Source organism: Callorhinus ursinus, unplaced genomic scaffold, assembly GCF_003265705.2.
Source record: "Callorhinus ursinus isolate GAN/ISIS: 27379988/994484 unplaced genomic scaffold, GSC_fseal_2.0 scaffold5, whole genome shotgun sequence".
NCBI lineage: Eukaryota > Metazoa > Chordata > Mammalia > Carnivora > Otariidae > Callorhinus > Callorhinus ursinus.
Genome location: NW_027397067.1, coordinates 40,097,235 through 40,115,693, shown reverse-complemented (window position 1 = coordinate 40,115,693; position 18,459 = coordinate 40,097,235). Strand labels below are relative to the sequence as shown.

The 18,459-nt window shown below is 38.3% G+C and overlaps 1 protein-coding gene across 2 annotated transcripts in view; it reads left to right on the top strand.

Moving 5' to 3' along the window:
- Positions 1–16,142, top strand: part of TRIQK (triple QxxK/R motif containing) — a 167,564-nt gene extending 151,422 nt beyond the window's left edge. For both annotated transcript variants that reach the window (XM_073892955.1, XM_073892957.1), the window contains one exon: positions 15,092–16,142. In XM_073892955.1, coding sequence (XP_073749056.1) covers positions 15,092–15,330 — 239 coding nt within the window. In that variant the 3' untranslated portion in view covers positions 15,331–16,142. The remainder of the gene's footprint in view (positions 1–15,091) is intronic.
- Positions 16,143–18,459: the final 2,317 nt, after the last annotated feature.

The window sequence follows — 18,459 nt, the reverse complement described above, 5'->3', positions numbered from 1 at the left end:
CCCATTGAGCAGGGAGCCCGACGTGGGGCTCGATCCCAGGACCCTGGGATCATGACCTGAGCTGAAGGCAGATGCTAAACCAAATGAGCAACCCAGGCGCCCCAAAACTTTTTCAATAGTAGGATGAAGACAGTAGTATTTTTATGAGGATTAAATGCTATTACTAAGCAAATTATAGAGTTCATGCAGCTGGTACTTTTTATTATCCTTACCAAAGTTATTGTGGGAATTTAATTCTAATTGCATTGGCACTGCTTACTGCATACCCCTTGATGGGATTTGTGATCTTAGGAACAAGAAGAAGAGATGAAGATTTACCAAGAATATCCCTGTTCTACAGAACTGCCGGAGTAGCTTTAGTTCCCAGTATTTTTGGGACAATAGCCCCCTGAGGTAATTTTGCCCCCTTTAGTGATGGAGGAAGAAACCAAGACCTGGAGATGCAATTAATTTGCTAGTCAGTGATACAGTAATTGGCAGAGTCAGTTTTGGGCCTATCTCAAGGTGTCTTCATTGTACCATTCTAGATAATAGACATTCAAATAGCTGGTATAAAGTAGCATAAACTAAAGTGGGCTTGTGTAGAACAAGCCCATGGATAGTCCTCATCACTGATAGTAACATACCCATCAAAAAATACACCAGATCATTGAAAATCAATAGTGAAGAGTTGATAGCCTTATAAGATGCAGTTCTAAAATATGACATGATGTATTATTGGTTAGCTTATATATAAGCTACTTTATAACATTAAACAGAATATTTTGCCCCAATTATGTGAATATATATATATATATACATATATATACACACACACATATATTATTAAAATATTCAGTGTATCTAGTATAGTATGAAAAAGTGTTAATAATGCTATTGATAAGTATTAATATTTATAGGTATTACTATTAATATAGGTTATTACAATTGAATTATATTAAAATTAAAGCAAAAGATACTTAACATTTTTTTTGGTTATCTCTTAAATCTTGAAGTGACCTCATGATGAAGGTGGATATTATATATGAAGATCAAATATTCTTATTTGTTTTGAAACACGCTGGGTCAATGATTTGTGGAGGAACTAGAACACTGAGGATATTGGGAGGCTCATGGCAATTTCTTAGAGGGTGCTGTGGTCTTTTGATTGGACAGCAAGAACATTTATCAAATTCATATCCTGAATTCATCTGTCTTTCTCTCGGGAGGTAACATCTTATAGGAACTGTAACAGAGAGAGTGCTCTCATGTCCACAGAATAAACATAATTACAACATTAGGGCTAATAATCATCCAGGAGGCTCCCAGGAGCCAGGGCATCCAAAGGCAGAAAGAAATTCCCCAACTAGCCAACACTATGACTTGGGGTGCTGTGTGGTGACTCAAAACCCTCTAGTCTTAGGCTGGAACTTTTATCAGTGACATTGCCAGTTGGAAGCTGTCCATTCTGTCCTGTACCTGAGGCTTTGGAGTCTTTCTGACTTACTCTCCAATTCATGACCCATGACTACAACTTGACTCTTTAGCCACATTTGGCTATGTTATTTGAATTTTCCAAACTTGGCGTCAATGACCAGATTCTGGAATGAAATAATGGTTTCTAGACTTAATCCTCGGCACTTACACTTGTTGCCTGCTTGCACTTAGCTTTGTTTGTGGATTATCCTCTCTTGAATCAGGCAACCACTCCAGCCTTATGGAACAGGCAGTTTGTGTCAACCTGGATGACTGCTTAGTAATATCTCCCATGGTCCCACAGTAAAAAGTGAAATGATATATAAGCAGCATTTGAAACAGAAATTACTAGTATATACTCTTTACATTAACCCAGACTTAAATATGGTAATAATAACATTTTAGAAATTATTAACATTTATTGTGCATGTACTTAATACATTTCAGTCATTGTGTTGTGTGCTGTATCTACATTAATTTATTGAATCTGTCTAATAATCCCCCAGTATGGATGTTATTAGAATAAACCATATGAAATTGCTGGATTTTGACAATTTTTGATCTATAAAATTGGCAATTTTCATATGGTTGATGCAAATGTTAACCCCATTTGACAGATGAGAAATCTGAGGCATGAAAGAAATTAACTTTTTGTAGGTCAGAGCTGTAACTGTTAGAACCACAAAAAAAGAAGTGTATAATGGCTTTATACTTCTCTTTCCCATGTGTTCCATGGGTTTTGTAGCACATCAGCTTCTCAGTCTTGCAAAGGGCTACCCCCACCCCACTTTGAAATTCCTTTTTTGATCAACTGCTTGGAGCCAACAACCAACAACCAGCTGTCAAAGACATAATTCCTTCAGCCTAAGAAACTTTTACATTGATCGAAATAATTTATGAGAAAGAACCATGTAAAATGTGGAGTGGGCAATTTAATCAACTCAACTAATAAACAAGCCATCATGCCATATATATTGTTTCAAACTATTTCAAATATTCAGCATGTGGGCCATAAATATAGCACTTATCCAAAAATTAGGAGAAGCAGCTATATAATTTAAACACAGTGTAGATTAGCCAAGTTAGACCATCCCTAATGAATGAAATGAATTAACTTTTAGCTATCTCCACATGTTTATAGCAGACTGTAGAGTAATTTCCTCTTTGTTGAGAACTTTGAGTATACATCTTCCTGTCAGACTTCCTGACTGTACAGGTTGGAAGTGGAGTCCAACTGAGAATTCTGCAGGTGATGCAATTAGTGTGGGGGCACTGTGGAATCTTTGCAGAACTGCCAATTAGCACTTAAAAAATTTATTTGCTTTTTGGTACAAAGACAAAAGGATTGATAATAAATTTGGAAAAAAGTTGTTACATTTCAGAGTCTCGTGTTTTCAGAACAAATGGGGATATTTTCAGGCTCTCAGGGCTGGTCCTACTAAGTCATATTAATTCACTCAAGCCTATGATATACCTTTCAGTGGAACCTACTTGATGCCAAGGTGTAGTTTTGTTTATGAGTTATTTCCAAAACTCTTTGCATGGGCTAATAACTATGACTTTCACCGTGCATACACTATAAGATAGAGCCTGTAATCACTTACAGTAATTACAGATGTATCTTCTGGTATACAAATAAGTAATTCTGGTCCTTATTATTACACTTTCTTTCCTGGCCACATGATATTTTACCTCTTCCCAAGAAAGCAGTACAAAATTGAACCTTTCATGCCCTTAAAAATCTGATATCCATGAGACATCCAAATATAAAAATGAGGTTATCACCATCCTTCACTAACTTGGATCAACCAGTGACTGAGTGTAGACCTAAAAGTCAGATTATAAGGACTGGATTATTATTTGTTCTCATTTTGTTCTTTAGAAAGGATTTTTGAGGCCTTCATGTAAGAGTCAGCTTTGACAACTCCTCCCAGAGAAAGAAGTTCACTGTAGCTTTATCCATTGGTTGGAAAATGTGCTAATGAGGTGAAGGTCATTGATTTGATCTCACATGAGTGAGTGCAAGTATGCTTTGTTCTAGCTCTCTGCTTCTGATGGCCTGGATAACCAAAGTCAGCCATTTGTAAATGTGTGCTGCTGGTTGTAAAGGAAGCATGAGAGAAAATTCTCATTTATCAGAAACGTTGTCAATATTAAAACAAAAATCACTCAAAGAACATGTCTTACTGGTGGTGGGTTGATGGTATTATCTTTACTTCTGAAGCATGAGCAGCTCATAAACTTTCAGGGTGTCTTTTTTTTTTTCAAGTTAAGTGACCATTTAAAGCCACATGGAGGATTTTATAAAGTTTTTGTTTAAGTTTTTGAGTGATCCATCAAAAAATTCTATTTGAAGGATCTATTCATTTTTACTGTAGCATATATATATGTGTATATATCTATATATACACACATATATATACATTGCATTATTGCTTCCATTTACTCTTATTTTAGAAAATAAGAAAAAGACCACATAATTATCCTTTCTTCCATCTCAAATAACCTGTATTTCAAGTCAACTGTTTGCAATGTTGAGTTGAAAAAAATTCAAGAAACACAAAATGCTTTATACTTAATATGTTTTTCTTTTCTTTTTTTAAATTTTATTTATTTATTTGACAGAGAGATAGAGAGAGAGCACACGTAGGCAGAGCAGCAGGCAGTGGGAGAGGGAGAAGCAGGCTCTCCGCTGAGCAGGGAGCCCGACGCGGGGGCTCGATCCCCGGACCCTGGGATCATGACCTCAGCCGAAGGCAGACACTTAACCAACTGAGCCACCTAGGCACCCCTATACTTAATATGTTTTTAAAAAGTTATTAAATAATTCCTTTGAAATGTGAATACTGTGTGCTTGTGAGTAAGAAGCTCTGCCTGGAAGACTGATACACCCTGAGAGGATGAGTCCAAATTTGCATCCCAGAAGTTTGATGAGGAAGGCCAATCAGAATTATATCATATGTAGCCCAATATATGTTGAATGTCAGAATACAGGTCAACACTTTTTTATAGTTTCTTCAGTATTTATAATAAATAACATGTCTTTTTTTTTTTTTTTTTTTTTTTTGGTATGAAACCCAAGTCCTTCTCAAATCCATTTAGTTAATTGTGTAGACAGGAAACCCAGGGATTTTAGGGAATTGGATTTCTAATCACATAACCATTTCATCAAACCAAACTGCTATGGTTTGAAAGTTTGTGTCCCCACAAAGTTCATCTGTTGAAGCCTAACCCCTGAGGTCATGGTACTAGAAGGTGGGAACTTTGGGAGTGATTAGGTCATGAGGAAGAAGAATGGGATTAGTACCCTTATACAAGGGACCCACGCAACCTCCCTTCCCTATCTACCATGTGAGGACACAGGGAAGCTCTTACCAGACACAGAATCAGCCAGCACCATGATCTTGGACTTCTCAGTCTCCAGAACTGTGAGAAATAAATTTCTGTTATTTATAAGCCACGCAGGTTATGGTAGTTTTACTATAGCAGCCCACGTAGACTAATATACAAACCACCTCTCATTTTCTATAGTTTTAATTTAAGTCAATGTTGACTTCAAAAAATGAAGCATAGGACTGTGTTATAATTTATAGTTGCCAATAACTATGCCTGTCATTATTTTGTTCAATTTCCTTCAAACCTTGTCATGTAAAAGGAAGCCATTTTTCTCAATAGATATTGAACTCAACACTTTATTTACATATATTCCATCATGGATTGATTCTGCGGAATAGATACTGTTACATTATAAAAATAAAGAAGCTGGATAGAGATCAGACAGCCAAGCACTGGTCAAACCTGAACCTGAATGTAACCTACCTTGAACCGCACACTCATTTCTCTTCTGCTTCATTACCCTCCCTCCTTCATTGGTCTGGAGGTTTGTCCGGAATGGGCCTTGGCACTGTTCAGTTCCTGTCAACATGTTGCCCACTGGGCCTGGAACTTGTTGCTGTTACAACTCTCCTGACTAGGGTAGTAAAGCAGGGTGGGGGCTTACAGCACAGGAGTGGAAAACCTTTTCTAGGAGTCACACAAACTTGAGTTTGAATCCTGTTTTTGCCACTTATTATCTCTGTGATCTTGGACAATTTATTTAATCTCTGTTGAATTTTATTTTTCTCATGTGTAAAACGGGGAAAATGAAACTTACCTGATAGGGGCGTGGTAGTTCAAAACCTGGGAAACTGAGTTCTCAATGAATGTTTTCTCCTATTAATAGTTGTAATCAATCACAGATCATACTGATAACCATTGCCTTTTTTCCCCCCTGCTATCTGCATTACTGCTGCAGTTCCTTCTGCACTATTTTGGGTCACCTCAAATATCAGTGCTTGCCTGGATTACACTTGGTTTGCTGTGTTCCCATGTATGGAGCAACATCTGGATCAAGATGCTTTCCCGTAGTTTCTACCTTACTTTTGGAGCCTTCCTGGCCTTCCTCACAGGTCAGGGCTTTTTTTTTCCCCTGCATTCCCAGGCCCTTGCCTGCCTGGTTCCAAGGCTAGTTAGTATATTAGTTTCCTAGTCCTTCTGTGAACAAATTACCACAATTTGGGCGGTTGAACACAACAGAAATGTATTCTTTCACAATTCTGGAGGTCAGAGTCTGAATTCAGGGTGTCAGCAGGGTTGCACTCCCCCCTCCCTGAGACTCTGGGGGAGAATTGGTTCTTTGCCTCTTTTAGTTTCTGGGGGCTACCAGGCATTCCTTGGCATTCCTTAGTTTGTGGATGCATCACTCCAAACTCTGCCTCTGTGTTCACTTTGCCTCCTTTCTCCTTTGTGCGTATGCCTCAAGCCCCTCTCTGCCTCCCTTCTATAAGGATATGCATGATTGCATTTAGGGTCTATGGTATAATCCAAGATAAGCTCTTCCTCCAAGATCTTTAACTCAATCACATCTTTTACCATATAAGGTAAAATTCACTCTTACTATACAGGGTAATGTTTACAGGTTCAAAGGATTAGGACATTGATATAGCTTTTTTTTTTTTACATTTAAAAAAAATTTTTTATTGTTATGTTAATCACCATACATTACATCATTAGTTTTGGATGTAGTGTTCCGTGATTCATTGTTTGTGCCTAACACCCAGTGCTCCATGCAGAACGTGCCCTCCTTAATACCCATCACCAGGCTAACCCATCCCCCCACCCCCCTCCCTTCTAAAACCCTCAGTTTGTTTTTCAGAGTCCATCATCTCTCATGGTTCGTCTCCCCCCTCCGATTTCCCCCCCTTCATTCTTCCCCTCCTGCTATCTTGTTCTTCCTTTTTTTTTCTTAACATATTTTGCATTATTTGTTTCAGAGGCAGATCTGTGATTCAACAGTCTTGCACAATTCACAGCACTTGATATAGCACATACCCTCCCCAATGTCTATCACCCAGCCACCCCATCCCTCCCACCCCCCACCACTCCAGCAACACTCCGTTTGTTTCCTGAGATTAAGAATTCCTCATATCAGTGAGGTCATATGATACATGTCTTTCTCTGATTGACTTATTTTGCTCAGCATAACACCCTCCAGTTCCATCCACATCATTGCAAATGGCAAGATCTCATTCCTTTTTATGGCTGCATAATATTCCATTGTGTATATATATATCACCTCTTCTTTATCCATTCATCTGTCAACGGACATCTTGGCTCTTTCCACAGTTTGACTATTGTGGACATTGCTGCTATAAACATTGGGGTGCACGTACCCCTTCGGATCCCTACATTTGTATCTTTATGGTAAATACCCAGTAGTGCAATTGCTGGATCATATGGTAGCTCTATTTTCAACTGTTTGAGAAACGTCCATACTGTTTTCCAGAGTGGTTGCACCAGCTTGCATTCCCACCAACAGTGTAGGAGGGTTCCCCTTTCTCCGCATCCCCGCCAACATCTGTCGTTTCCTGACTTGTTAATTTTAGCCATTCTGACTGATGTGAGGTGGTATCTCATTGAGGTTTTGATTTGGATTCCCCTATGCCGAGTGATGTTGAGCACTTTTTCATGTGTCTGTTGGCCATTTGGATGTCATCTTTGGAAAAATGTCTGTTCATGTCTTCTGCCCATTTCTTGATTGGATTATTTGTTCTTTGGATGTTGAGTTTGATAAGTTCTTCATAGATTTTGGATACTAGCCCTTTACCTGATATATCATTTGCGAATATTTTCTCCCATTCTGTCGGTTGTCTTTTGGTTTTGTGGACTGTTTCTTTTGCTGTGCAAAAGCTTTTTATCTTGATGAAGTCCCAATAGATCATTTTTGCCCTTGCTTCCCTTGCCTTTGGCGATGTTTCTAGGAAGAAGTTGCTGCGGCTGAAATCGAAGAGGTTGCTGCCTGTGTTCTCCTTCAGGATTTTGATGAACTCCTGTCTCACGTTTTGGTCTTTCAAACATTTGGAGTCTATTTTTGTGTGTGGTGTAAGGAAATGGTCCAGGTTCATTCTTCTGCATGTGGCTGTCCAATTTTCCCAACACCATTTGTTGAAGAGACTGTCTTCTTGCCATTGGACATTCTTTCCTGCTTTGTCGAAGATTAGTTGACCATAGAGTTGAGGGTCCATTTCTGGGCTCTCTATTCTGTTCCATTGATCTATGTGTCTGTTTTTGTGCCAGGACCATACTGTCTTGATGATGACAGCTTTGTAATAGACCTGGAAGTCCGGAATTGTGATGCCGCCAGCTTTCCTTTTCTTTTTCAACATTCCTCTGGCTATTCGGGGTCTCTTCTGGTTCCATACGAATTTTAGGATTATTTGTTCCATTTCTTTGAAAAAAGAGGATGGTATTTTGATGGGGATTGCATTGAATGTGTAGATTGCTCTAGGTAGCATTGACATCTTCAAAATGTTCATTCTTCCAATTCATGAGCATGGAATGTTTTTCCATTTCTTTGTGTCTTCCTCAATTTCTTTCATGAGTTTTATGGTTTTCTGAGTACAGATCCTTTGCCTCTTTGGTTAGATTTATTCCTAGGTATCTTATGGTTTTGGGTGCAATTGTAAATGGGATCGACTCCTTAATTTGTCTCTCTTCTGTCTTATTGTTGGTGTATAGGAATGCCACTGATTTCTGTGCATTGATTTTATATTCTGCCACCTTACTGAATTCCTGTATGAGTTCTAGCAGTTTTGGGGTGGAGTCTTTTGGGTTTTCCACATAGAGTATCATATCATCTGCAAAGAGTGAGAGTTTGACTTCCTCTTTGCCAATTTGGATGCCTTTGATTTCTTTTTGTTGTCTGATTGCTGTGGCTAGGACTTCTAATACTATGTTGAAAAGCAGTGGTGATAGTGGACATCCCTGCTGTGTTCCTGACCTTAGGGGGAAGGCTCTCAGCTTTTCCCCATGGAAAATGATATTCGCCTTAGGTTTTTCATAGATGGGTTTTATGATATTGAGGTAGGTACCCTCTATCTCTATACTCTGAAGAGTTTTGATCAAGAAAGGATGCTGTACTTTGTCAAATGCTTTTTCTGCACCTATTAAGAAGATCATATGATTCTTGTTCTTTCCTTTGTTAATGTATTGTATCACATTGATTGATTTGTGGATGTTGAACCAACCTTGCAGCCCAGGGATAAATCCCACTTGGTCATGGTGAATAATCTTTTTAATGTGCTGTTGGATCCTATTGGCTAGTATTTTGGTGAGAATTTTTGCATCCATGTTCATCAAGGATATTGGTCTGTAATTCTCCTTTTTGATGGGGTCTTTGTCTGGTTTTGGGATCAAGGTAATGGTGGCCTCATCAAATGAATTTGGAAGTTTTCCTTCCATTTCTCTTTTTTGGAACAGTTTCAGGAGAATAGGTATTAATTCTTCTTTAAATGTTTGGTAGAATTCCCCTGGGAAGCCATCTGGCCCTGGGCTTTTGTTTGTTGGGAGATTTTTGATGACTGCTTCCATTTCCTTAGTGGTTATAGGTCTGTTCAGGTTTTCTATTTCTTCCTGGTTCAATTTTGGTTGTTGATACATCTCTAGGAATGCATCCATTTCTTCCAGGTTATCTAATTTGCTGGCATAGAGTTGTTCATAATATGTTCTTATAATTGTTTGTATGTCTTTGGTGTTGGTTGTGATCTCTCCTCTTTCATTCATGATTTTGTTGATTTGGGTCATTTCTGTTTTCTTTTTGAAAAGTCTGGCCAGGGGTTTATCAATCTTGTTAATCCTTTCAAAGAACCACCTCCTAGTTTCGTTGATCTGTTCTACTGTTCTTTTGGTTTCTATTACATTGATTTCTGCTCTGATCTTTATTATTTCTCTTCTCCTGCTGGGTTTAGGCTTTATTTGCTGTTCTTTCTCTAGCTCCTTTAGGTGTAGGGTTAGGTTGTGTATTTGAGACCTTTCTTGTTTCTTGAAAAGGCTTGTATTGCTATATACGTTCCTCTCAGGACTGCCTTTGCTGCATCCCAAAGATTTTGAACAGTTGTGTTTTCATTTTCACTGGTTTCCATGAATTTTTTTAATTCTTCTTTAATTTCCTGGTTGACCCATTCATTCTTTAGTAGGATGCTCTTTAGCCTCCATGTATTTGAGTTTTCTGACTTTCCTCTTGTGGTTGAATTCTAGCTTCAAAGCACTGTGGTCTGAAAATATGCAGGGAATAATCCCAATCTTTTGGTACCAGTTGAGACCTGATTTGTGACCTAGGATGTGATCTATTCTGGAGACTGTTCCATGGGCACTAGAGAAGAATGTGTATTCTGTTGCTTTGGGATGGAATGTTCTGAATATGTCTGTGAAGTCCATTTGGTCCAGTGTGTCATTTAAAGTCTTTATTTCCTTGTTGATCTTTTGCTTAGATGATCTGTCCATTTCAGTCAGTGGGGTGCTAAAGTCCCCCATGATTATTGTATTGTTGTCAATGTGTTTCTTTGCTTTTGTTATTCATTGCCTTATATATTTGGCTGCCCCCATGTTAGGGGCATAGATATTTACAATTGTTAGATCTTCTTGTTGGATAGACCCTTTAAGTAGGATATAGTGTCCTTCCTCATCTCTTATTACAGTCTTTGGTTTAAAATCTATTTTGTCTGATATAAGGCTTGCCACCCCAGCTTTCTTTTGGTGTCCGTTAGCAGGTAAATGGTTTTCCACCCCCTCACTTTCAATGTGGGGGTGTCTTTGGGTCTAAAATGAGTCTCTTGCAGACAGCATATCGATGGGTCTTGTTTTTTAATCCAATCTGATAGCCTGTGTCTTTTGATTGGGGCATTGAGCCCATTTACATGCAGGGTAACTATTGAAAGATATGAATTTAGTGCCATTGTATTGCCTGTAAGGTGACTGTTACTGTATATTGTCTGTATTCCTTTCTGGTCTATGCTGCTTTTAGGCTCTCTCTTTGCTTAAGGACCCCTTTCAATATTTCTTGGAGGGCTGGTTTTGTGTTTGCAAATTCCTTTAGTTTTTGTTTGTCCTGGAAGCTTTTTATCTCTCCTTCAATTTTCAATGACAGCCTAGCTGGGTATAGTATTCTTGGCTGCAGATTTTTCTCGTTTAGTGCTCTAAAGATATCATGCCAGTCCTTTCTGGCCTGCCAGGTCTCTGTGGATAGGTCTGTTGCCATTCTAATGTTTCTACCATTGTAGGTTACATATCTCTTCTCCCGAGCTGCTTTCAGGATTTTCTCTTTGTCTCTGAGACTTGTAAGTTTAACTGTTAGATGTTGGGGTGTTGACCTATTTTTATTGATTTTGAGAGGGGTTCTCTGTGCCTCCTGGATTTTGATGCCTGTTTCCTTCCCCACATTAAGGAAGTTCTCTGCTATAATTTGCTCCATATACCTTCTGCCCCTCTCTCTCTTTCTTCTTCTTCTGGGATCCCAATTATTCTAATGTTGTTTCATCTTATCGTATAGCTTATCTCTCAAATTCTGCCCTCGTGATCTAATAGTTGTTTATCTCTCTTTTTCTCAGCTTCTTATTTTCCATCATTTGGTCTTCTATATTGCTGATTCTCTCTTCTGCCTCATTTATCCTAGCAGTTAGTGCCCCCATTTTTTATTGCACTTCATTTATAGCCTTTTTGATTTCGATTTGGTTAGATTTTAGTTCTTTTATTTCTCCAGGAAGTGTTTCTCTAATAACTTCCACGCTTTTTTCAAGCCCAGCTTGTATCTTAAAATCATGATTCTGAACTCTAGGTCTGACATCGTACTAATGTCCGTATTGAGTAGGTCCCTGGCAGACGGTACTACCTCTTGTTCTTTTTGCTGAGGTGATTTTTTTCATCTTGTCATTTTGTCCAGAGGAGAATAGATGAATGAGAGAACAAAATGCTTACAGGTTAACAATGTCCCCAGCTAATATACTCTAAACAAATCAGAAAAGACCTGAAACCAGGGGAAAAGAAAGGGAAAGAAAGAAAAAAGAAAGAGAAAAAAAGAAAAAGAAAAAGAAAAAGATAAAAAGAAGGAAAAACAGAACAAAACAAAAAAAACAGAATATGATCAAATATGATCAGGCTAGTGCATAGATCAGTGCCACACACTAGATTTTGGGTACACTTTGGTCTGTTAGAAGAAAGTGCCTCGTAAAGTTTTAAAGAAAGTCTTATATATGTACAAAATAAGGGTTGATACAATGAAGGGATGGAAAATGAGTGTAAAGATGAAAATTTTAAAAGATTTTATAAAAGGAATTGGTAAGATAAGAAGTTGTTTGAAAAAAGAAAGAAGATTAAAAAAAAGAAAAGAAAAGGGAGAGAATGTGATCAGGCAGGAGACTAGAACAAAACCATACACTAGTGATTTAGGGTATATTTTGATCTGTTAGAAGAAACTCTATCTCAAAATTTTAAAGAGAGAACAACGTATACATATGCCAAAAATAAGGGTATCTACTGTGAAGGGATAGAATATGACTCTAAAAATGAAAAATAAATTTTTTTTTCAAAAAGGGATTGATAAGATGTTGTTTGAAAAAGGGAAAAAGAAAAATTAAAAAAAAACAGTTAAAAAAATTAACTTTGAAAAACTAATGAATCATGGTAAAAAAGCCATGAATTCTATGTGCAGTATTCCCCTAGTGCATTCCCCTCCCATAAACTTGGTCTTGGCTGGTTGTTCATGCTGATCTTCTGGGGGAGGGGCCTGTTGCCATGGTTCCCAAATGTCTTTGCCGGAGGCGGAATTGCCCCGCCCTTGTCGGTTCGGGCTAAGCAATCTGCTCGGGTTTGCTCTCAGGATCTTTTGTTCCCTGCAAGCTCTCCGTACAGCTTTGGAGGACGAGAATGAAAATGGTGGCCTCCCAATCTCCGCCCGGAGGAGCTGAGAACTTGGGGCCTCATTCCTCAGTGTGCCCCCAGAGAAAAGCAGTCAGTCACTCCCGTGTCCCCGGTCTCCGGCCACACTCTGTGCTCACCTGGCCTGTGACCGAGCGTTTCTATCTCCGGCACCTGACCCCGTGTGGAGTCTCCAAACCCAGCAGATCCCTGCGGTGCGCTTCCGCGCCGCTCCTCCCTGGGGAGGAAGGGGAGTCTCCCCAGCTCTGCCGCTTGTTGGGTCCCTGCTGGAGGAGCAGTGGCCCGACTGTGCCGCGGATCACGGTTTATGGCAACCCCGAGCTGAGAGCCCGCACCTCGGCTCCGTCTCTGCAGCCGGCTTCCCCGCTCCGATACCTGGGAGCTCTGCTGCACACAGGCACCCCCGGTCTTTCTGTGACCCCGAGGGTCCTGAGACCACACTGTCCCACGAGGGTTCTACCCCCCGCTTAGCCACAGGAGCGACGGCCCTCAGCGGAGCCGGCTTCTAAAAGTTCCGATTTTGTGCTCCGCGGCTCTAGCACTTGCCAGAAGCGGCTGACAGAGGCCCCCTCCCCCGCCGTCTATCCTCCCAAATATCGCCTCGGATTAACTTCTCCATACGTCCTACCTTCCAGAAGGTGGCCGCTTTTCTGTTCAGAGAGTTGTTGCTATTCCTTTCTTCGATCTCCTGTTGAGTTCGTAGGTGTTCAGAATGGTTTGATCCCTATTCAGCTGAATTCCTGAGACCAGACGAAATCCAGGTCTCCTACTCCCCCGCCATCTTGTTCTGCCTTCATATAGCTTTCTGAGGGCCACTGTTCAGCCCACTGTAGGCAGCCTCAAAAGGATTTGAAAAAGAAATCCAAATACTCGTAATTCAGCTCAATAAACAATTATGGATAGCCTACTAAGCACCAACACACATAGCATACAAATTCCCTCATAGACCCTAATAAAACAATTCAAAACATACACACACACACACACACACACACACACACACACACATTTATGTTCATTTCTTAAAACCACAAGTTGGAATGAAAGGAGAGACATTAGAGATTGAGATAGACAGAGACCTCAGAGATTAAGAAAGACAGAGAGAGAGACAGAGGGAGAAGAGCAAAATCTGTTCTGTGTCCCTTGGACTGACACTCATCTATTACAAGCGCTGGGTATGTATTATCTTGGTTATCAGTGATACATACTTGAGAACTGTTTTGGTTTAAAAAATGGACACAGTATTAATCCATGTGGACAGCATATGTACAGGTGGGAAGTCCATGGATTTGTGATAACTCCCTTAACACATTAAATATTAGAGCCCAGATCATTCATTAAACATGTTTTTGACAACTGATTGTAAATCAAAGCAAGGATCATGAATCATAAATATGGAAGTTGGTGTTGTGTAGAAGACTGGCAAGTGAAGAAAAGGTTGATTCATCCTACCTATAAGAACTATGTAAAGAAAAACAAAGTTGTTTTTTGTTTTGTTTTGTTGGTTTTTCTCTCTTTTCTCCAGAGGAGAGCACAGGGAGAACTGGCAGAGAAACAACAGTGTAATGGAGAGGATTTCTAGGCCACCCAGCTGCCTAATTACTGGCAGCATCGCTGGATTTTTACAGCATCCTCTTGTGACACCACCCTTTGAAAAGCAATAATCCTGCATTGTAACAAAAACAAACAAAAAAATATACATGCCATCACAATAAAGCAACCCTGAACCTTCTAAGTAGAATAATTCAGCAAAGGATTTCATGTCATGAAAGACAAAGCAAAAGAATAAATACTTTGCAAATTTCCCCTCTACTTAGTGTTTTAAAAAGCCTATGCCATGTTAAGTTGAAACACCACTTTTTAAATTTTAAACTTATTATAATTTAATCCAGCACCATGAAAGCTCTGAAAATCCAATTTCTTTTGACACTGTATTTGGAAGAACAACAGTGGTGATATTCACATTGTTTCATGCACAACAACAATAAAAAAAAAAACCCAAAACAAATGAAAAAGCAGTTATCCTCTGTAGCCTAGCACTTAAGATGTTTAAGCAGAACTACTGAGGAATTATTTGGCAATTCCCCTAAGTGTTCTCAGCAATTTCTTATAACAGATTCTTTAACAATATTACTAAAACTTGAGAGGGGGTAAATGGACTATAGCTGTGTCCCTGTGGAAGAGTCTCTGAAAAGACAAAGCAATAGTGTATGCCGCTCAGGGACAGCTAGCATTTATCAACATGACTTCTTCTAAGTTGCAGAGCCTGATCTTTATTGGACAGCAACCTTCCCCAACCGTGCTTATGTGGACACTCCTGCAATAAGTGAAACAGATGTGTTCAATTAAGAAAGAATCTTTTCAGGAGATTTTGTTTTGTTTTTAGAATTGCTGGATATTGGCCTATCTCTTCTTTTGGGGAGTTATAATCATGGAACCATCGCTTGGGATGCGTTGATTCATGTGTTCATTCAACCATTCATCAAACATTTGAGTGCCTTCCATAGTAGACCCTGTGAAGATTCTGGAGACACGAAGAGAAGTGTGACATACTTTCTGTCCCTGAGGAGTCCACATCCAGAGAAAAAGACAAATATAAAAGCAAGTTACTGCCACCTAACATGATCAGTGCCATATTAGCAGTAGGAGCAAGGTGCTTAGAAACCATGACCAATTTGCCAGGAAGATGAGGAAAAAGTTTGGAACAAAGTTTGGAAAAATCTACAAGTAAGTTTGTCTTAGTCTGTCAGGCTGCTATAACAAAAATACCATAGACTGTGTGACTTAAGCATTTATTTCTCACAGTTCTGAAGGCTAGGAAGTCTAAAATCATTTGTGCCTGCAGATTCAGTGTCTGGGGAGAACTCACTTCCTGGTTTATAGACAATTGTCTTCTTGGGTCCTCACATGGCAGGCGAGATAAACATACTCTTTTATAAGAGCATGAATCCCATTCATGAGGGCTCCATTTTCATGGCCCAGTCACTTCCCAAAGCCCCACCTCCTAATTCCATTACATTGAGGGTTAGGATTTCAACATGTGAATTTGAGGGGCACACAAACATTTAGTCCATAACAAAATTATTCTAGATAAGAGGAGAGTGTCTTTTTTTTTGGTAACATACTATTAGTAACAAACACAACAGGAAATTTCCTTTTCTATTTCTTTAAAGCATCAAATCTCTATTATGTGCTGGTCTCTTAAAAGACAAAGTTTCCAGTTATGGAATGAGTAAATCATGGGAATAAAAGGTACAGCATAGGGAATGAAGTCATTGGTATTGTAACAGTGTTGTATAACAGATGGTAACTAACACTTGTGGTGAGCATGGCATAATGTATAAACTTGTTGAATTACTATGTTGTACACCTGAAACTAATGTAACACTGTATGGCAATTGTACTAAAAAAAATTTCATGTGAAATTTCAAACCTAAATAAAAAAGGTAAAGTTAGTCGACTAATTTTAAATACTACATACAGTCTGGTCCTGAATATATACTATTTGAGAAGAAAAAGGGTATAAATGGTATAGTCTCTTTGACTAAGAGGCAGAACAGCATACTGTTTAAAGAGAGAGACCCTGAGAGAAGATTGCCTTTGTTTGAATTATAACCCCAATACTTACTAGCTGTGTGCCCCTGGGGAAGTTACTTAACTTCTCTGTGTCTTTTTTTGTTTGTTTGTTTGTTTGTTTTAATCCATAAAATAAGGTGGTAATTATATTTTCTACCTGGTAGAGTTGTTATGACCAATTCTTTACAGATGTGTAATATGTTTTTAATTAGCTTTAGCTCTTATTATTTTAAATATTATGAAATAGATTTTCTATTGTGCTAATTATTGGCTAGGAATACTATAGATGAAAAAAGATTCTATAGTCTCTTTCACTGGGATACTAATGGTATATTTGATTGAGTAGGTTTCAGTAAACTAAAAGAGATAATTTGCTTTTCTGTAGTACTAACTTTAAACAGCATTCATATTTAATAATCTGGCACAATATTTTATATTTTCTAAGAATATAGAGATATATTCTAAGAATATGGAGATATATATAGAAAGGGCTAAGAAATTCTGAGCTGGTAAATGCAAAAGAAAACAAAACAAAAAACAACCCTACATATTTATTTCTTTAGGAATAAAATTTTAGTGAACACTTTTGACCTGTGGTGCTCATTAAACTTATCACCATCTTCTTTCATTAGTAAAATGAAATGTGTTGGTCTTTTAAAAGGTAAAGTTACTCTGCTTCCAGAGAGTTCTTTCATTCACTAAACGCATATTGCTGTCACATGTATTGTATGTCATATGGCACAATAATTGCCTTTGAAAATGCAAAATTCCACTGAAAACTAGGTCCTAGTCATGGCCCAAGTAAAGTCATCATGGAGGTGGTATTTTCCCATGCCCTCAGGCATCTTCATTGTGTTTTCTCCTTCCTCTCTATCCTCTTTATTATAACCTACTTTTGGAGTCTTCATTTACACTAAACTATAAAATAACTGATACTAACTTACACTAACAGAGTCTCCATAGATCATTTGACTCTAAGTTTTCATGCCTTAGATCAGGGATTCACAAACTATGGCCCTTGGACCAAATCAGGTCTACAGCTTGTTCTTGTAAATAAAGTTTGGTTGAAGCACAGTTGCACTCAATTGTTTACATATTGTCTATGCTACTTTTATACTACAAGGGCAGAGTTGAATAGTTGAGACAGAAAACTTATGGTCTGCAAAGCCTAGACTATTTACTATCTGGCCTTTTACCATGAAAGTTTTCTGATCCCTATCATAAATTCTAGACTTGATCCTCTGAAAGGAACTTTCAGGAAGTTGGACTTACTGGCTTCCTTATTTGTCCTTAAAAAAATGACTGTCTCTTTCTCTATCTCCTTATACTTATAGACACACCCCCTCACACACACCCACACACATGCTCACACACTCCAGATACATGCATTTTACCGAATCATAAACTGTAAACCTTGGGCTAAGTAAAGATTCCTCATCAGCCAACTGAATGTTTTTGATAATTATTTATCATTCTATGGTATGATTACAAATAGATTGATCTTAGTTTGAACCTCTATTTTAGCACAATATTGAACCTTATCTTTTATATTTTATACTAATTCTATATCCCTTAGTCTGTGATACCTCTAGTGAAAGTGAGGGTTATATTGTCTTTATATTTGAATACAAAACACCCAAAAAGTAAGAAAAAACTAGATGTAATGAGAAAATGTATGGAAGAAAAAATGAATATAACCTTTATTATTTTCCTCTGGCTTCTTAAAAAGAAAAAAATCTGAGAATAGAAAAACACCAAATGTAGGTATAAATGTGAATTGAAAGTGATCCTCATTCACTGCTAATGAAGTATAAATTGGTAAAACATGTTTGGCATAATCTAGTAAGTATAAGATATACTTGCCACATGACTCAGGAATTCTACTAAATATGTACCCTAAAGGGATATGTGTCCATGTGTATGTACCAGGGAACATAGACTGTAATGTTCATTGCACCATTTTTTATAATAGCCAACCTCTGAAAAAAATCCAAATGTCCATAAACCAATAAAAAGTGTGCACAAACTGTGTTATATCCCCAAGTTTTGAAAAATGACAAGTTTTGTTTTTATAATTTCTTTACTTATCAACTGGGTAAATCTGTGGGATTTTATCCCTATTATGGTGAACATCGGTGACTGAGTATAATGGGCTAAAGCCCTTGGATCTATGTGGTG